This window comes from Aotus nancymaae, unplaced genomic scaffold, assembly GCF_030222135.1.
Source record: "Aotus nancymaae isolate 86718 unplaced genomic scaffold, 86718_ANA_hifiasm-v0.15.2.pri h1tg000032l_0, whole genome shotgun sequence".
Classification (NCBI taxonomy): domain Eukaryota; kingdom Metazoa; phylum Chordata; class Mammalia; order Primates; family Aotidae; genus Aotus; species Aotus nancymaae.
Genome location: NW_026988445.1, coordinates 8867506 through 8888699, shown reverse-complemented (window position 1 = coordinate 8888699; position 21194 = coordinate 8867506). Strand labels below are relative to the sequence as shown.

The 21194-nt window shown below is 44.9% G+C and overlaps 1 protein-coding gene across 4 annotated transcripts in view; it reads right to left on the bottom strand.

Annotated features, from left to right (window-relative positions):
- The window catches only part of MTARC2 (mitochondrial amidoxime reducing component 2), a 31760-nt gene extending 27989 nt beyond the window's left edge, over window positions 1-3771 (bottom strand). The window contains exon 1 of one of the 4 annotated variants that reach the window (XM_012459713.3): window positions 3670-3771. In XM_012459713.3, coding sequence (XP_012315136.2) covers window positions 3670-3704 — 35 coding nt within the window. In that variant the 5' untranslated portion in view covers window positions 3705-3771. Of the gene's footprint in view, window positions 1-2507; window positions 3066-3669 lie in introns of those variants that run through there. The other 3 variants (XM_012459712.3, XM_012459711.3, XM_012459710.3) reach the window with 3 other exon arrangements.
- Between the last annotated feature and the right edge of the window lie 17423 nt (window positions 3772-21194).

Below are 21194 nucleotides of genomic sequence, written 5' to 3'. Positions count from 1 at the left end.
GCAAGCCAGCTTTCAAATTGTTAGTTATCCTTTGATAAACAAAATTTAGTTAAAATGGGGCTTTAGAGACCATCAAGTTCAACCTCATTCTTTTGCAAATGAGAAAACTTTCTAAAAGTTTGCCCAGAGTCTCCTGATCCTCAGTGCAATCCTTATACTTTTATATCATGCACCAGTTTCATACAAACAGCATAAATGCTGTGCTCACACAGATATAAGTTCAAATCTCCACAGTATACATTGGTTTTCTGGCCTTGGATGAGATACTCAGTCTTTCTGATACTGTTTCCTTATTTGCAAAATGGTGATAATAATATCTAGCCCACAAGATTGTTATGAGGCTTAAATATGCTAATCTATGCAACAGGATTCAGCGTCTGCTGCATTTTAACACTGAATTAACATTAATTTCATGGCCTTTCCTTCTACCCCAGGCTTCACATCACCCCACCCCATCCTAGGCATTTATTGTTTAAAACAAGGAAAAGGTAATAGAGTTGTATTTATTTTAGGATGCCAATGAGAGCAAAAAGCAAAGGACACATATTTTCTTTCATGGTTGTAATAGTCATGGCAAAGCAGTGACAAAGAGAAGTGGGAAAGAAACCATTCTTCAGGTGATCAGAGGAAATGCAGATTCGAACTGGAAATCTGTCTGTGTAATCAGTCCTTCAAGTGAGGAGGGAAGTAATGCAACCTAGTCTGAAACACAAATTTTCTTTGGACATGCAACGTGAGAATTCGGTTCTCCCAGTTTTTTGGAAGCTGTCCAGCTCCACAGAACCTATGGCCTTTCCAGCAATAGGAAGGCTTTTCTTATGCTTCAGATTTGAATAAGCTCTAAACATCTCTTCTTCTTCATGGTCTCAGATAAAACCCTTTAATTACAGCATCGACATCACCAGGGGGAAATTAAACACTCTATGCAAGTTGGTACCACTCTTGGTGATTCTGCTTCAGTAATCCTGGATGGGAATCTCAGAAGCTCTCCAGGATTAAAAATCTGGGGTGGGAGATTGAAAATCCTCCCATGATTCATATGGTCTATGTACACACTTCCCTAAGACTCACTGAAGTTTTCCAATATTATGGAAGCCCACATTTCTTTTTCTTTTTTTTTTTTTGAGACGGAGTTTGGCTCTTGTTGCCCAGGCTGGAGTACAATGGTGCAATCTCGGCTCACTGCAACCTCCGCCTCCAGGGTTCAAGCAATTCTGCTGCCTCAGCCTCCCGAGTAGCTGAGATTACAAGCATGCACCACCACACCTGGCTAATTTTGTATTTTTAGTAGAGACAGGGTTTCTCCATGTTGGTCAGGCTGATCTTGAACTCCCACCTCAGGTGATCCGCCCGCCTCAGCCTCCCAAAGTGCTGTGATTACAGGCATGAGCCACCTCGCCTGGCTGATAGCCCACATTTCTTTAAGAGGGCAGCAGTCTTCAGAAAACAGTGCATTCTCGGGTCCTGGAGTGAACACAGGGATGCAGGTGGCTCTCTGCTAGAGGACTCCTTGTATGATAAACTTGCAAACCTCCCTTCCGTAGGACACAGGGCCACAGCTAAACCATCATCTCGACCAGATAAGAAGGCATCTTGGCCAAGCGTGGTGGCTCATGCCTGTAATCTCAGCACTTTGGGAGGCAGAGACAGGTGGATCACCTGAGGTCAGGAGTTCGAGACCAGTCTGGTCAACATGGTGAAACCCCGTTTCTACTAAAAATACAAAAATTAGCCGGGTATGGTGGCATGCACCTCTAGTCCCAGCTAGGGCCGAGGCAGGAGAATTGCTTGAACCTGGGAGGCAGAGGCTGCAGTGAGCGGAGATCATGCCACTGCACTCCATCCTGGGCCACAAAGTGTAACTCTGTCTCAAAAAAAAAAAAAAAAAAAAAAGTATCGTAATCTTAAGTATGAAATGTTTATGTGTCAGACCCAAAAGTCCCAAAGTTCCAGGCTGTGAACAACTTTTCCCGTGGGAGAAGAGGGGACAGTATTCCCTTAATGGCAAGTATCACGCCCCTGCCCCTGAGTCCCCATGCCACTTGCTCATCCTTTATCAAAGTGTATCAGGCCTCCCCGGCAACCCTAGGATTGGAGAAATGTGAGGAACAAGGCCCAGCAAGGCCTGAGCCAGTGTCCTTGAACCACACTTGGTGTCTTTCTTGCTGCTTTCTAGTGCCAATAGCATTTATGTTTCTTTTGTAAACTAGGATAGAATCACAAACTTTAGAGCTACGGAGCCTTGGAGACACAGGTCAGACGCCCTCCTATTACAGAGGAGGAATCCCTTATCTAGGTAAGAGCAAGGAATCGCCCCTACATACTTTTCCAACAAATAAATCTGACATGAGCTTGACCTTCCCAGCCAAACAACCAACGGTCCAACAGTCAGCCCAGACACCCAGGTGGCAAACCTCTGTGCTCCTTCCCGAATAGGTCGGGCCCCACCTCCCTCCCACTCCTCATCCCAGGCAGGCTCCGCGCCGCCCCGCGCCCGCGCTCCGTACCTGTCCCGCATGTTGCCGCTGCGCAGCCCCAGGGCCGTGCACTCTGCCTCGCTCACCGCCACCCCCATGCAGGATTTCACCGGGTAGATCCAGAGCTTCGCCACGGTGCCCACCTGCTGCAGCCGCCGGCGCCGCCTGGGCCTTGCGCGGCGCCAGGCGACAGCCCCCAGCACCACGGCGGCCAGTCCCAGCGCGGCGACCCCGAGCCACCAGGGCCGGCGCTGCGCGAGGAAGCCGAGGCTGGCCGGCATGGAGGAGGTGGAGGCGCCCGTGGCAGAGCGAGGGTGGCCGCGGACCTGCGCAGAGATCTGGCAGCTACCGGAGCCCGGGAGGCCGAGGAGGCCCTTAAGGATCCCCGCGGGCGGGAGGAGTCAACGTTGGCCCAACCTCGGGCCGTCTCACCCTTTCGCCGCCGAGAGGCAGGGCGGTTCCGCGGAGAGCGGGAATGCCTTAAGGCGGCGACAAAGCCTGGCAGTAACGGGGGAGACAGGCAGAGAGCGGCCGGGGACCCCAAAGCCTGCGAGCTAAGCGGGCGGCCTCTGGGGTGATCAGTGTCGCTTTACTCCTCCTCGTCCCCGCCCTACACGGCGTGCCACACGACCTTCCGGGCCCGCACTCTGCCGTCCCCTTCTCCGCTAATACTGCGCGCTTTGTCGCTCGACCAGAGCACCCGAGAACGTGAAGGTGGGGTGCAGAATGGAGAACTCATAAACATTTGGGAACGACTTTTTCTGGCAGGCCGCTGTGAGAACGGCAAGACTTTCTGCACATAAAGACTCAGTCTAAACCTCTGCACTCAAAGACGAGGAACTCTAGCGTGGCTCATAGGAGCATGACTCAAGGTCCCCAACCCTCCGCTGCCCCCTAACCTCGACCCCAATAAAATGTCTTCCAGAGAAAGCTCAAGGCAGTCATGAGAATTTCCCGTTTATTCTAGCCAACACCAGATGGTAAGGCCCCATCTCCCTTTTTTAGGGTATTTTCTTAAAAGGGCTTACAACTGTGAATCCTTTCTCTGTTGCTGTGAGATGTGTATGTATCGCCTACAACTCAGAAGCGTCTTTCTCAGGGACCTGAAAGCCATTGCTTTGAAATGCAATCACGGGGAGGATAGGCCTTTCTGTACCCGTCTCTGTGGGAGGATAGAACCCCAGCTTCATACCTGCTAGCTGCAGGCACAGCTGCCCGCTCATCCATGCTGACCACCCCTTCGTGATTTTTCACTTGAGCCCCGCTAGCTTCCCTGCCCTACTCTCTCCTTCATCCTTTAAAACGCCCAGTCTCCTCTGCACAAATGAGAATGATCAGCTTTTTCTCCTACGATAAGTAGTTACTTAGTAAAACCTGTTTTCACGCCTTAACTAATGTTCCGCTTTGTTAACATTTAACAGCTCCATTCGAGCAAGCTATTGGGTTAACAGTGGATTTTCTTAAACAAATTAAGGTTTGCAGTCTTTCAAGATTTTGTTGTTGTGCTGTTTTTTCAAAAGTTTGTCACATAAACTGTGGCACAGTCCTAGGAAAGTTTAAGGAGGCCAACCAATGGGCCACCTCCCAAATCTGGCCTGGCCACCCCCTGGAGAAGAGGCCCACTCCAGGGTGTGGGAAGAGACTCTGGGAGGGATGGAGAACCAGAGGAGCCAGGCTCCCTTCAGCTGTTCCTTGTGAAAAGTGAAAGACAAAACACCGCCTGAATCTCTCCCCACCCAGAAAAAAACCTCAGGCCAGCAGAATTAGTCCCTCAATCCCCATACATTTACATCATGCTTGGCAGCTGAGACTTAGGGATTTGTTTTTTTTGTTTTGTTTTGTTTTGTTTTTGAGACGGAGTTTTATCGCTCTTGTTACCCAGGCTGGAGTGCAATGGCGCGATCTCGGCTCACCGCAACCTCCGCCTCCTGGGTTCAGGCAATTCTCCTGCCTCAGCCTCCTGAGTAGCTGGGATTACAGGCACACGCCACCATGCCCAGCTATGTTTTTGTATTTTTAGTAGAGACGGGGTTTCACGATGTTGGCCAGGATGGTCTCGATCTCTTGACCTCGTGATCCACCCGCCTCGGCCTCCCAAAAGCATGGTGTGGAGAATGTGATGTGCGTATACTTGGAGCTGACCCTCTTTGCTTCTCCCGACTCCAGAGGAGGGTCAGAGACCTTCCTGCCCACAAGCCTGCTGTCAGAGTGAGGGGCTTGTAAAGCCATCATCACCTGACTGTAGGTGAGCTCCCAGACAGGGCAAATGTCTAATTGATTAATCGTCTGTTTCCTTCACCACATAGTTATTAATCATTCACCAGGCTTTGTCCTAGATTGGTGCCGGGAATTTAATGTTTAGAAGAAGCTACCCTTCCATCCAGTTCACTGACTCCCCGGAACACTGACACCTCACCTGCAAGTCTAGAAGATAATGCCAGAGGAGAAGCAAGGTCAAGATGCAGAGGAAGCGAGGCAAAAGAGCAGCTGAGTCTCAGGATAGTGCTGTTTTCAGAAGAGCGAGCTTTGGCGCTGAAACTTGAACACGAGGAGGGGTTTGGAGATGGGTAGAGGAGAGGATTCTGGGCAAACAAAGCAGCACATGCAATAGCCTGAAAAAATGGAAGGAACAAGAGAGTGTGACAGGTTTGGGCAACCACCAGCAATCCAGCTGTATTAGGATGTACCTGTCATGCAGCAGGTGGTGGGAGCTGAGGCAGGACAGGTGGGCAGAGGTCAGATCAACACGCATATTATCTCTACTGAATGTGAAGACACCTCAGAATTCTGAACAGCAGTGTGGCATGATTAGATTTGTGTGCTAGGAAGGCCACTCTGGCTGCTCAGAGAACACCAAGGATGGGTGTTAGGAGAGATGTGGTTAGGGGAGATAGTCAGGGGACAGAATTAACAAGAAGTAGTGATGACAGAACACTGAACCAGAGGGAGAGGAGGAGCCCACGGGGCCTCCCAGCCCTGTGGCATCAAAGTCTGGGGTGGGGTGGGGGTACCATTCTCAGAGATTAAGAATTCAATGGAAGAAGACAGTCTGGGGAAAAAACTGATGAGCCTGTTGTGTACAGTGAGTGGGAGGTATTTATGGGACATCAAAGAGGAAATAGTTACCTAGATAGATGGGTAACTTGAACTCTCCATGTTTCCAAGTCCTCATGTGCAAAATGATGGGGATAGAAATCAAGTGAGGACCTTTGCCATGGTGAGTGCTGCCAAGTCTTTGCTGTTTTCACCAGTCATTACCTATCATAAGCTGCCCTGTTTGCAGCTTCGCCAATGCTGGGGTTGAGGGTGCCTTTAGGAGAGCAGGGAAATTCCTTAACAGTAATGTGTACATTTTCAGCCCAGCATCTTCATTTGTAGAATGGTAATGAGAGGTTGTATTAGTCCGTCCTCACACTGCTGTAATGAAATACTCGAAACTAATTTATTTGTAAAGAGAAAAGGTATAATTGGCTCATGGATCTGCAGGTTGTGCAGGAAGAATGGTGGATTCTGCTTCTGGGAGACCTCAGGGAGCTTTTACTCGTGGTGGAAAGCAAAGCCGGAGCAAAGGGAGGAGCAGGACCCAGAGAGACGGGGGAGGTTCCACATGCTTTTAAACAGCCAGAACTCGCTCTCATGGTGACAGCACCAAGGGGAATGGCATTAAACCATGAGAAACTGCCCCCATGATCCAGTCACCTCCTACCAGGCCCCAACTCGAACACTGAGGGTGACAATTGAACATAAGATTTGAGTAAGGACACAAATCCAAATCATATCAGAGGTTGAGGATTCATTAATCCGCTATTTGCATTTCTTTTTTCCCCTTTGATTTGAATCAACTTATCTATATTTTTCTTGTTGATTTATAAGATCCTTTTGTAAATTAAGAAAATTACCCTTTTATCATGCCTTCCAGAGTCATAACTTTTCCCCCAAGTTTGTTATATTTTGGCAACCTCGGGTTAGGAAGAATCTCTCTGTCTAGTGAATAAGACATCATTGTCTCCCTAGAGGCACTGATACAGATAAAGACAACTCTATCAATTAAAATATCAGCCAAGAAAGTAGAGAAAAAACGAAGCCTGAAACCCAAATGTTGCCTTGCCCAGCCAGGCCTCCTTCAGGAAGGTGAGTGCCAGCAGCCATGGAGGTATTCATTAGGGCCGTGCCGCAGCCTGTCTTTCCTGGGGAGATGAGCACAGCAGATTGTCAGGCTGTGAGGATAGTCAACCTTCAACTCCTATAACAAATCTTATGACTCAGCCTAGGCTAAAATGTTGTAAAAACCTCAACATCTCAATGGCCTAACAAAATAAAAGTTTATTTCTCACTGACATCCCAGTTCGATGCAAGCCAAGCATTAATCAAATGTCCCCTTAGGCCAGGCCCAGTGGCACACACCTGTAATCCTGGTGCTTTGGGAGACTGAGGCAGAAGGATAACTTGAGCCCTGGAGTTCAAGACCAGCCTAGGCAACATAAAAAAATTTAAGACAAAAAAAAAAAAGAACGATTCAGGCATGGTGGTTCATACTTGTAATACTAGTTACTCTGGATGCTGAGGCAGAAGAGCCACTTAAACTCAGGAGTTTGAATGGATATTAAGCATACACATAGTAGAAGAACCATAGCTAGGAAGTCAAAGTGCCTTAGTGACTATGAAAAGCCAGCCACATGACCAGGGCTCAAAGCACCAGTTTACAAACTCAATTTTCATAATCAATACGTTCAGCTTTGAAAGGAAGATGGCATCAGATCTCTCACCTGCTTTCCCTTGTATATGTAAACCACGTGGTGGGGACAGAGCAAGATGGCTGATTGGAAGCCTCCACTGATCATCCTCCATGTGGGAACACCAATTTAACAACTATCTATATTACAAAGCACCTTTATAAGAACTAAAAATCAGGTGAGCAAAGTACCTGGTTTTAACTTCATATCGCTGAAAAAGACACTGAAGAGGGTAGGAAAGATAGCCTCAAATTGCCAACACCACCCCTCCCCAATCTCCTGGCCAAGAGATTGGTGCCAAGAGAGAATCTGTGCCCTTGGGGGAGGGAGAGCACAGCAATGGTGGAACTTCGCATTGGCACTCAGTGCTTCCCTATCACAGCGGAAAGCAATACAGGGCAGAACTCAGCTGACCCCCATGGAGGGAGCACTTAGACCAGCAGTAGCCAGAGGGGAATCACCCATCCCAGCAGTCAAAACTTGAGTTTGAGCAAGCCTTGCTTCCACAGGCTAAAGGACTCTGGGGTACTAAATAAACTTGAAAGGCAGTGTAAGCCACAAGGACTGCAGCTTCTAAGCAAGTCCTGGTGCTGTGCTGGGCTCAAAGCCAATGGACCTGGGAGGCATGCAGCCTAGTAAGACACCAGCCAGGGCATCTAAGGGAGTTCTTGATCCACCCTTCTCCTCACCCCGGGCAGCACAGCTCATAGCTGTGAAAGAGATTTCTTACTTGAGGAGTGGGAAAGGAGAGTAAAGAGGACTTTGTCTTGCAACTTGGATACCAGCTCAAGTCACAGGAGGATAGGATACCAGGCAGAGGCTGTGAAGCCCCCACTCCAGGCCCGAGGTCCTAGATGACATTTCCAAACATACTCTGGCCCAGAAGAGAACCTGCTGCCTTGAAGGGAAGGACTCAGTCCTGGCAGGATTCATCACCTACTCACTAAAGAGCCCTAGAGCTCTGAATAATCAGCAGTGGTATCCAGTAGTATACATTGCGAATATACTACACAGCATATACTAGGTTGTAACCCTAGATTACAATACCCAAGTCCCTTTGAATACCTGGAAAGCTTTCACAGGATGGGTACAAACAAGCCCAGACTATGACGACTACAATAGATACCTAACTCTTCAATGCCCAGACACTGGCAAACATCTACAAGCATCAAGACCATCCAGGAAAACATGACTTCACCAAGTGAACTAAATAAAGCACTAGGAACCAAGTCTCAACTTGGGTGAGACTCTGAAACGTGGGAATGTGACCCAGCACATTCCCAGCAGTGGTGGCTACAAGGAGAGACTCCTTCGAGCAGAGGGAAGAGTAAACAGGATTTTGTCTTGCAGCTTAGGTACCAGCTCGGCCACTGTGAAGTACAGCACTAAGTGGGCTCTTGGGTTCTTTGGTTCCAAGACTGGGTGAGCAACTTTCATTCACGCCCCGCTATATGCTAGATGTTAGTATGTAGTCTTTAATAATGATAGAGGAAGATAGAGTGTCTGATCTCGAGAAGCCAGTAAATTGCTAAGGTCACACATCAGGAAACAGCTACTTCGATCCTGGCTGGAAAGTAAGGAGCAAAGGCCAGGACAGAGGAGAGTCCTAGGAAGGTAAACAAGCACAGATGGTAGAAGAAATACTGCATGCAGAAGAATGTGGACTTCATTCCACATAAGTGAGTAACATTGTGTACCAATAAGAAGAGATACTGGGTGGCTGGAAACGTGGGAGGAATGGAAACTTTTCACTTGTATACTTCTATCTTTTGTATTTTGAACCCTGAAAAGTATTACTTATTCAAAAAATTTAAAAATAAAATTATTTTAAAATATGATACAATGAGTCTGGTGGTGTACTAGACTCTGGGTGAGAAGAATAGACAGGAAATATTCCTTATCAGCTTACAATCTACTAGATATTTTTTAAGTGTTATGGCCCGTCAGTGAGCAATACAGCTTTAGGTAGATTCCCAATGTCAAAAGTTGTGAAATCAAATAATTATAAGCCAAATAATAATTGTTTTCCTAAAGATACAGGCTCAGAGCTTTGAAAGTGCAGGTTGGGAGCTGGACAGATTACTCTGCTTGAAGGTTCCTGGGAGGTAACATGTAAACTGGGATTTGAAGAACGCATAAGAGCTTCAAAAATGGAAAACAGAGTAAAAGCAACTAATCAATGAGAAATACAGTTTTCTGAAAAAAAACTTAAATGTTCTTCGAGGACAATAGTTTGGGATGATATCAGAGCAGCAAAGGGAATGACAGGAGGTAAGGCTGATAGTCGGGATGAGGCCAAATTGTGCAGGCTTTGCCTGTTGTCAGAAGAAGTATGAATTTCTACCCTAGAAAGTTCTAGAAACCTTTCATGGACATTGGTATTCTGGAAGTTGGTAAATACGCACCTTTAGGAAAATTGATTTTATTTCCAAATAGTGGGGAAAAAATTAATGGAAATTTTTTTTTTCTATTTTGATTTTTTCCCATAATTTTTACTGAAACATCCTGGTTTTATTCTGGTTAACATAGGACGTTAAGAAAATCAGTATAGAGCCAGCAAATATAGATGGGAAAACTCAGAAGCAAATATGTTAAGTATGTTTGCTCTTTTTTTCTCCTTGTCAAATATGTTCACAGTTGTGATTTTTATATATCATCTAAGATATCTTCCGTTACCAGGACCGTTCCTTGTCAATGTGTTGGGATTAACTATCATCAATGTTTCATCTTTTCCACAAGAAATCAAAGCTTCCTGACGGTTTGCAGCCCCCCACAGCCTGGCCCATGGCTTGTTTTATTTGGCTTACACAGTTGTTTTAAAAGAGAAGTTTCTAGCTTGTCTTTTAAAACCAAAATATCTGGCAATATGAGGTCTATATTCAGCATAAGGAGAAGCAAGCGGACCTGACTGGAGCCTGTCCCTTGTCGTCATCACCGCCCTATAGGATCCCCAGTTCCCGCCCACCCAGAATTCAACCGAACCCCCTCCCTCAGCCTTTGACTTTGGCCCGGGGTAGACGGGGGATTTCCCGGGCAGTTGCTCCGGATTTACACGAGGGGGCGCTGTGATCAGGGTTTTGAAGGGAAGGGTGGGGCGGAAGTGTTTGGAGTTGGTTCTAACGGGAAGTGAAAGGAAACCCTCCTTTCCTTTCTGATGAGGAACGACTTCCTGTGACCCAACTCAGTGAAGAGTCGGGACTAAAAGTATTTTGAAATAGGAGGAATACTATATTTGAAATCTCAGAAGTCATAGAAAAGTGTGGGAGAAACAATGCCACACTTTTCTATTTTCCCTGCTATTTGAAAAACACTTTGCAGTCTGTAAAACGCTGCCGGAAACAGAAGGCTATTGGGTTCTCACAGCAATCCCATGTCCGAAGGAGGAGGGGGCCTGCTCCTGCCCAGCCACTCAGAGTTCCTCGTCTCGCCCAGGAGCGCCCACCCAGCCAGAGAGGGGCAGTTCCCCTGCCTTGGCCGCTTCCTCACACTTTCCTTTTTAGGAGGGGGTGGGGAAGCCCTGGAGAAAGACAGGGTGCCAAGAATATGTGGCGAGAGGAAGGGACAGGCCAGAAGAAAGAAGTAGAGAGATCAGTCCTAGGAAACTTCCTAACTGTAAGGTGGCCTTCCTTGGCTGGGACTTGTGCTTCTCCCTGTGTATCTCAGGCCCAGTAAATCTCAGTTTATATTTACTAAATAAATAGTCTAAGGCATCTGTTGGGCCTTAACCTATATATAGGAAGGGCCCTGTTATTCCTTCAATATTAGTTACAAAATTATGGGGGCTTGGGCTGATGACACTGAGGGTCCGAGGACCTTCTCACCGCTGGTTGTCCCTGCCCTGGATGGCCCCTAAGCTCCATCAGTGGCCAAGACTGTGTGTCTTTGTGGTTTCGATTTTGAGGATGTTATCAGCCAGGATGCAGAATCCTATTTCCTCTCCCAGTTTTCAGTTGCTGTTTTTCTGTGTTTGTTTTCTTTGGCTGCTGTAGGGAGATTTGCTTTTCATCTTGGCAGCACGTGCCCCACTCAGAGTGAAGGAAGAAGGCTATGGCAGGATACAGTGGTCTGGGAAGGGAAGAGAATCTCCTTACCCGGGGACATCCTTTCCCAAACAAGGCCCTGCAAAGTAAAGGCCTCCTAATGTTTCCCTCTAAACTCTCCATGTTCTACTACTTGCCCAAGAAAAAATTATACAAAGTGTCTCCTCACCCATGGTTAACCACAAATGACCTCTGTTTCCCAGACTCCCTTTCACTCTACTTATTCATCGATTCATCATCCATTGATTCATTTGTTCATTCATTTATTCTGTGACAGTCTTTAACATCTTTCCTAAGTATGACCAGAAAATAATGACGTATGATCTACTCTACAGCATGTGGGCTGTAACCATTGTCATGGTTTTTTCTAAATTGAGATACAACTCATAAAACATAAAATGTACCATTTTAAAGAGCACAATTGTATTAGTCTGTTTTCATGATGCTAAGAAAGACATACCCTAGACTGGGTAATTTATAAAGAAAAAGAGGATTGATGGACTCATAGTTCCACGTGACTGGGGAGGCCTCACAAACATGGCAGCGGGCAAGAGAGAATGAGAGCCAAGTGAAAGGGGAAACCCCCTATAAAACTATCAGATCTTGTGAGACGTATTCACTACCACGAGAGTGGTATGGGGGAAACTGGTGCCATGATTCAATTATCTCCCACCGAGTCCCTCCCACAACACTTGGGAATTTTGGGAGCTACAATTCAAGATGAGATTTGGGTAGGGACACAACAAAACCATATCAGCAATCCATTGGTTTTTAGTACATTTACCCTCATTTCTATATAGAACATTTCTGTCACCACAAAAAGAAACCTCATACCTATTAGCAGTTAGTCCCAGCAGTCCTCTCCTTGTCCTCTGGCAACCACTAATTTGCTTTCTGTGGCTAAGGATTTGCCTATTCTGGACATTTCATACAAACGGAATGATACAATATGTGACTTTTTGTGTTTGACTTCTTTTATTTAGCATAATGTTTTCAGGGTTCATCCCTGAACATACAACATATAACATCCCTGTTTTATATATATGTGTATATATATACACACACATGTAATGTATATAAAATATTCATATATTAACATATATAATATATATTTATACATATATATTATATATACATTTATATAAAACGTGTTATATATACGTTATATATAATATTTTATATATAAAAATACATAAAATAAAATATATATATATATTTTTTGAGACGGAGACTTGCTCTGTCACCCAGGCTAGAGTGCAGTGGCGTGATCTCAGCTCACTGCAACCTCCACCTCCCAAGTTCAAGTGATTCTCCTGCCTCAGTCTCTCAAGTAGCTGGGATTACAGGCGCCCACCATTGCACCTAGCTAATTTTTTTGTATTTTTAGTAGAGACAGGGTTTCGCCATCTTGGCCAGGCTGGTCTCAAACTCCTGTCCTTGTGATCCACCCACCTCAGCCTCCCAAAGTACTGGATTACAGGCATGAGCCACCTCACCTGGCTCCCTATTATATGTTGTAGCATAAAACAGTACATTCCTTTTTATAACTGGATAATATTTCATTGTATCAATAGACCACATTTTGTTTATCTAGTCATCAGTTGATGAACTTTGTTTTGGCTATTATTAATAATACTAATATGAATACTCATATACATTGTTTTTTCTTTCTTTTTTTTTTTTTTTTTGAGTCAGGCCTTGTTCTGTTGCCCAGGCTGGAGTACAATGATGCCATCACAGCTCACTGCAGCCTTGAACTCCTGGGCTCAAGCAATTCTCCTACCTTAGCCTCCTGAGTAGCTAGGTCTATAGGCACACCACCACACCTGGCTAATTCTTGTAAGATAACATATTTTCAATACTCATGAGTATATACTGGATTGGATTCATTGGGTCCTGTGCTAATTCTGTGTTTGACTTTTTGAAGAACTACCAAATTATTTTCTACAGTGACTGTACCATTTTAAATTCCCTCCATCAATATTGAAATTCCCTCTTTCTTAACACAAACAATTTAAGAGATTGCTTAAATGGTCTTAGATGAACCTGTCATCAAGGAGAGGGAGGGCATGAATGAATAGTTGCGTAGGGCCTGTGCAGAGACACCTGGCAATAACCCTCAGGACACTGGATAATTTATCCTAAGCCATGGTGAGGAAAATGGGGAGTAACAGGGCAGTCAGTAGCATGGAGCAGATTTGCCAATCTCTTATCCTCATCAGTTTAAGGATTAGGTGTTGGTATTTAAAAGACGGAGAAGCAGTCTGAGAACATTTAGTACATGTCCACTGTTGAAGGGGCAAAAGAGTATAGGCCGGCAGTTTGTCTCTCTCCTGTAAGACTTCTGAGGTCTCTTTGAATCCAAGCCTCAGAGAATGAACAGCAATGGCGAAGACAATGCCCTTTCTAAGTGTGTAGAGAGTTGAGGAAATGCAGGGGTCGGGGGGGCTTTTCTGTCGAACTGCCCTCTTTTCATGTTCCCTTCAAAGGGTACCGTGAAACAGAATACTGTATTGTCAACTAACTTATAAAAAATGGGCTCAATACATCCTGCTATAGAAATTCCATCAATGTACTAGTAAGTTTACATTTATCAGAGCTCATTATTCAACAGCAGCTGGAGTTGTGTGTGTTCATGGATGTGGAATGAGAATACAGAAGTTCAATCTTTATAAGCACAGAGCAGAAACAGTACAGGTAGAGGGTCAGTTTGAGACCATCCCAGCCCGTCTTTGATTGGCCCGTGAAACACAACAGGAAACTAATTCATATGAAAGATGTGCTAAAACACTTGTTGGCTTTAACAAAAGGAATCTTGGCTGATTTTACATTAAAACTTCTAACATTACCCACCTTCTGAAGCCTGATTCTGTCAATTCACATTCATTCTCCATCAAATGTAGGTGATGGGGAGGAAGGCAGCAAATCACACTGCCATGTGTGTACCTGTGCAACAACTTGCATGTTCTTCACATGTACCCCAAAACCTAAAATGCAATAAAAAAAAATAATAAAACAAAAAAAACTTCTAACAAAGGAGAATAAATGCTCTTGGGTGAAGAACATGTCTTTATAACCAAAAGCCACATTTGTTACCATATAAACAATTTTTCTTTATGAAAGAATAAAAAATATATATACATGTGTGTCTGTGCATGTGTGTATGTGCATGTAAAAGACAAATACAAAACTTCAAATAAATTCTTTTCCTTTCGGCAAATCCCTTGAGCCTTTGACAGTGTGAGAATGTTTTTCTTGGCCAGGCATGGTGGTTCATGCCTGTAACCTCAGCACATTGGGAGGCCAAGGCAGGTGGATCACTTGAGGCCAGGAGTTTGAGACCAGCCTGGTCAACATGGTGAAACCCATCTCTACTAAAAATATAAAATTTAGCTGGGCATAGTGGCACACGCCTGCAATCCCAGCTACTAGGGAAGCTGAGACCATTGAATCATTTGAACCCGGGAGGCGGAGGTTGCAAGGAGCCAAGATGGCACCACTGCACCCCAGCTTGGGCAACAGAGCAAGACTCTGTCTCAAAAAAGAGGAAAAAGTAGAAGAAGGAGAAGGAGAAGAAAAGAAACAGCCTTTCTTTGTCTCTCAGTAATCAAAATAGGGAACCAATAGATTTAGTAATACTCGCCCCACCCAACCTCATCAGCGTCTTCTCCACAATTATCTCTTTTAGTGTTGTTTGCTCACCAGAAGCTGTAATATTGATACATGTGAATTCAGACTGAGCACCTATTATATGCAAGACTCTTAAGTTTGCAAAACAAATTTGGTGCATTTTTCTCCCTAGAATCTTAGAATCAAGTGTATATAAAAAATATATATACATAAATGTATAAATAAATAAATATAATACAAGGTGGAAAGTGATGAAAGTCATTTGGGAGGTTGGAATCTAGTGATGTAGAGATTCAAAGGGAGGAAAAATAACTTTTGGTGTGGAGTCAAGAGAAGGATTCTATCCTTCTTGTTGAAAAAGACCAAAAAGCATATTTTGAATGGGGAGCTCACTCTGGTACCAGGGCACCTCTTAAGAGAAGTTTTAAAAGGAAATGCCCAATTAGACTTGGCGTGATCTATGCTAGATACCCAGTTAAAAGAAGAAAGAATCTGTACATGTGCCTCATTTAGGCCTTGTTCCCCTTTTGCTGCATGAATAATTATTTTTTGAGACCTAAAAGTCTATCTTCCACCCAATTAGTTCCTCTAATTAAAAGCCATCATGATGACAAATGTTTTCTCTCATATCCTACAGTTCTTCTAATCTAAATGTACAGTTTCTAGAGGTTCTCTTCCAGTTCAGAGGTTTTACAATTGGTTTTAATATTCGAGAATAATGCAAAAAGGACCAACTTTCCCTAATCATATATATAGGAAAGGGTGTACCTTTAGATTTTGATACTCCTTGAGGAAGGCCATGTGGATTTCAAGTGTCATATGGGGAGCCCAGGTCTACAGCTTAGAATGTTCCTAGCCACTTATTAGGATGACTAATGAAAAAATTCCAAAAACCAATAAGAACTCAGATTAGAAGCATCAAAAACTCCCCACTCTGGCTCACTTTATCATGACCCTGTGGAGCATATGGCATAATAAAGACAGTGGGTTAATTAGGAGAGAATATTATAGTAAGGAAATACATGTCTGACCTATAGAAACTTCAGGAAAGGTTTACTGCTTTAGTTTGGGTTGACATTGTACAAAGCCCACTTCCATAATTCATTCATGGAACCAACTATGTCTGGTAGGGACTGAGGATTTAATGGTAAACAAGACAGAAACGATCCCGCCTTCAAGGCGGCCACAATGAAATCATCCATGTTTTCCAGGTTCCTTTGGGCCAAGTGAACTGCTTTCATTTTTACAATATTCTAAAGCCCTGAGGAAGCAATGACTAAAAGGAGGAGTCTTTGGCAATGATAACAGCAGTCCTTATAAAAACAGAGGCCTGGTTTCCAGTAATATTAATATCCAGTAAATAGTAGTCTAGAAAACTGAGACACATACAAGAATGTTTTGGGAAGCATTATTGGTGATAGGCAAAACCAACCCCAATGTCCATCAACAGCACAATAGGCAGAAAAAATGTGGTGTATTTATACAGCAAATGAATGTACAGCAAATAAAAATGAACAAACTATAGCTACACACACACACACACACACACACACACGAGTTAAAAAAAATGAGTCAAAGAAGGTCACACGGTGAGTTGTGGAGTCAGATTCCACAGAGCCAGCGTGGTAGAAGTGTGCCACCCAGATCCTCCTTCAGGCGAGGACTCTGCCACTTGCTGGGAGTGTTGTCAGCAGACGGCTTTTCAGCATAGGGCCCTTTCAAGGATTGCCGCAGCAACCCAGAGCTGCCTGGCCTGAAGGTATCTCTGTCCCAGGGCAGCGCACCCACCAGCTTATCAACGTGGGGTATAATTGTTACTGGAAAAAGGGGTCTTGGATTTCGTGCAGGAAGGAATTCAAGGCAAGTTGTGGAGTGCAGTCAAAGAATCGAGTTTATTGAAATGACTCCATTACAGAGTAGGATGTCCTCGGAAAGCAAGCAGAGGACTGTCTTTAAGTTCTTCTTATGTGGGGGCTTTCCCTCTGTCAACACGAAGCTGAGCTGTGCCTACATGTATGGGGGCTGACAGCCTGAGAAGTTTTATTATTGTATTGATTTAAAGAAAACTGTCCCTAACATTTTAGTGTGTGAATATATTAAAGTATAACTATAATTATCTTGAAAGCCTATATTGTTATGGGTATTGGGACATCTGGACTTTCTGTTGTAGGACTTTGTCCTCAAAGGCATTATCAAGCTACTTTCTTAGCTGTAAACATTTTAGGAGGGGTCATGACTGGCAAGGAATGTGTCTTGCTAGTTTTAAGACAGAGTTAATTTTTTTTTTTTTTTTTTGAGATGGGTTTTGCTATTGTTGCCCTAGCTGGAGTGCTATGGCATGATCTCAGCTCACTGCAACCTCCGCCTCGCGGGTTCAAGCACTTCTCCTGCCTCAGCCTCCCAAGTAGCTGGGATTACAAGCACCCACCATCACACCCAGCTAATTTTGGTATTTTTAGTAGAGAAAGGGCTTCACCATGTTGGCCAGGTTGGTCTTGAACTCCTGACCACCCACCTTGGCCTCCCAAAGTGCTGGGATTAGAGGCGGGAGCCACCGCACCCGACAGACGGAGTTGATTTTAAAATGGTGTGACTCTGGCTCTCTGAGGCCCCTGCTTCCCTAACATAATGGCCTGGCCATCCCATTGCAAGTCAGGTCAACCCTGAAGGGCCATTCTAGTTTCCAAGCTCCTAGTGTGGGGGGCTGAGGCCTTTGCTGGGTCTGCACTGCAGCTCAACCTCTCCCCCTGTCCATTTCCTGCTTCCTTCTCCTTGGGAGTTGATCAAGGCACTCCTGCTAGTCATCACCCGGTACACTAAACTCCAACCCTTAACAGAGAGTCTGACACTAGGACCCACAGCCATAACGGCTCCGTTCCTTCTAACACCTCCCGTTAGAGCAGGCCCAGCTTCTAGCATGAGGCCAGCACATAGCAGGGGCTCAACTGTGTTTGTTGAATAAGTGAATAAATACACAAATGAAGAGACCCTTTGGGAGATAAAGGACAATGCATATTTGCCTTCCAGGCTGTCATAATCGCTACTAGTAAGTATGTTGCCATCGTGTTTGCAATGAGCAGTGACAGGGATCCCTGTGCACCTCCTGTGTGAAGATCAATGAGAGCCCAGGGGTTTTCTCATTGATGCTCACACTCCCTGTTTGTTCTGTGCACTCTTGTGCCTTGAGAAGCTGATAGGACTTCTTCCATCCCGTTACAGGTATGGATATCCAGAAACAAGGCCATAGGCAGGCCAGAAGGAGAAGTGAGTTTAGGGCAAAAATGGAGTCCTTCCTTGTCAGGGGTGGCTGGGAGAGACCAAAAGCTACACACAAACCCTTTCTTTCCCGCTGCCTTGAACCAGCCCAGCTCCATCCTCTCCAGGCCTCTCTTTCCTGCTGCTCCCGAACCCCAGCCCCCAACCCAGGTCCCCTGCAGCTCCTGCTTTCCGGCAAAGGGAAAGCTGGGTCTCCGATCTAGATCATGAGGCTGGAAGGAGAGAAAAACACTAATGGATGGGGAGGCAGCTTGTGTCTCTCCTCTCCTTTCACTCTCACCCATGCCTGGTTCCCTCCCTGCACTCTCCCCACACCCCACCCCACTCTCAGGCCTCTTTCCTCTCCTCCCACAGGTCAGAGGCAGCCGATTTTTAGCTAGGGGCAGTTGCAGAGGCAGAACACTTAATATCCTACAGATTGTTGGGCTCTTAATATACTTCTTAGTTGACCTTCCGAATAAGCCTCTGAAGTAGATGCCATCTAATTTGCAAATGATATTCAAAGTTGAAGAACTTGTCCAAGGTCACACAGATACAGGATTGGAAGCCAGGTGGTCAGATGCCAACACTGTTCCTGTTAGGCAGGGTGGCTTCCTGCTGCCCCTGAAGCTTTGAAAGGTGGTTTCTGGGCCCCTGGGGTGAACAACAGAGGGTTGCTTCATGAGAACAAAATTGCAGCCAATGGGAACAGTTACAGAGCTGCAGAAATCATGCCAAGGAAGTGTAGCAAAATAGCAAAGTACATTCAACCCCATCGACTTGGGGGTCACACACCCCTTCACATGCTCCTTTCTGTGTTTTAACCATGGCAAATCCACAGCTAAGCTATCTCAGCATCTCAAAAATCCAGAGTACAATGTCAGCCCCTGAAGTTTTTACTGGAGTCTTGCTAACTACTTTGATTACAATAATGCAACAAGGAATGCATGTTGGCTATAACTACATCTAAAGCTTTCTCTTCCTTGTGGTCACTGGAGGGTAACAGGAATGTGAGCCAAAGCAGCAAAGGTAAGAAGCCATGTTCCCTCAACTCTGCCTGCCAGCATCATTTTACAAAGCTCCTGACTCTGTGATGACATTAACTCTCTGGAAAGATGCCCTGAAGACAAAACAGGGTAGAGCACAGGGCACCCCCATATCTCTTGCCTGAGTCACTATATTCCTTAAAAGATAAATGATCATAGTCCTTGCCTTTTCCTACACATGAGATAATGTCTCCCAAACAAGCAATAATAGAAAGATTGTGATTCATTCCACACAATCACTTCACAGTGTGCTGGAGAAGACATCAAGTGATCTAGCAAACATCCATCACCATATGTCTGGGTGGTGGAATGACCAATGGTAAGTGGTTATGCTTCTGTAATCTAGAGCTAGATGTAATCTTCAGCCTAAACTTGGATGTGATTTTGCAGCTACTAAACCTCCACCACCTGCATATAAGCAATGAGCTGAAACACGGTGTTGGAGCAGCCTGACAGGACCTCTCTAACTGGCTGGTCCTCGGCTTTAAGCCTCAATCTAGAAGATTTCTGAATAAAACTGATTTTAATGCTTTAAACGCTGGATTTTTTTTTTTCCTTCAGTTGACAGGAGCTTGAGAAGAAATGGAGATAAGAGGCAGCTGAAACTGACAGAAAGCGCACAGCCTTGGGTTCTGGTTTCAGCACCTCCTGGCCGGAGCACCAGAGCCGAATTCCCCAACTTTCCTCCACTTTGGTTTTATTATCTATAAAACAGAGATGATCATAACAGTACCTACCTCATTGACACTGCTATGGAGAATGAAGTGGAGAATTAAATAAAATGATGTTAAACCACCCAGCACAGTGTCTTATGTACCTGCTGGATGTTTTATTTATTATTTTATTTTTGAGACTGAGTTTCACTCTGTCACCCAGGCTGGAGTGCAGTGGCACAATCTCGGCTCACTGCAATCTCTGCCTCCTGGGTTCAAGTGATTCTCATGCCTCAGCCTCTCAAGTAGCTGAGATTACAGACACCTGCCACCACACCTGGCTAATTTTTATGTTTTTAATAGAGACCGAGGTTTCACCATGTTGGCCAGGCTGGTCTCAAACTCCTGACCTCAAGTGATCTGCCTGCCTCGGCCTGCCAAAGTGCCGGGATTACAGGCATGAGTCATCGCACCTGGCCCCTACTGGATATTCAATGCATCTTATTTTGCTCTGATCCTACATGCCCCACAACTGTGACCCGGGGAAGCAGATGGGATTCTATTCGGGGGCTTGTGGGATTCTATGAATGGCTCATTGCTTTATTAAAATGAAAACACTGAAAGACAAATTCAAGTCTGATTTTGTATAGAAGAATGATAGCTGTGAAAAAATTTCATAATTATAAGCTTTTTTTCTCCTTGACTCTAATAACTCAAAATGCAAAAATCATCATCCTTGCCAGAAAGCATCTCTGCTTCTGCGCTCTGTGACCATGGGCATAATAATACCATGGAATTAAAGAGCAACTGAAAGGAAGTGTGAACTCTTCAGCTCTATTTCTGTCTGGTCCTTTGGCTCAGATTTTTAGGTCTAGTTTGAACCAGATGCATTTGTTTAGAGCCTTGTCAACAGGTTATGCAAGAGGAACTACCCGAGAAACACTTTTTTAAAAAGCAAAGCCCATCTTCAAGGTGCTTTATTCTGATCCTAGTTTGTGTCTTCAGATGAGGCTGAAGGGTAAATTAAGGCATGCAGCACTTAGACTCGGAGATTTGGCCTGAGGCTTCCAGCAATAAAGTCTTTGAAATGGTCAATGCAGTAGAGACTTCTTTACTCAAGAACCATCTGGGTTTTTGGCAAAACCATGAAACCTCTCAAATGTATTTTTGTGTGTATGTTTTTTAATTACAAAATAAGCTTCTAGGGTGATCTCTCAAATGTCCAAAAATATTCTGGAGGTGATGGCTTCATTGAGTTTACACAGTTCCTCTGTACTCCTGTAGTCAGAGACTGGGAAAATACATCATGGGTGCAAACCCCATAACCACAGCTGCCGAAATCTAACACTGCAATAACTGT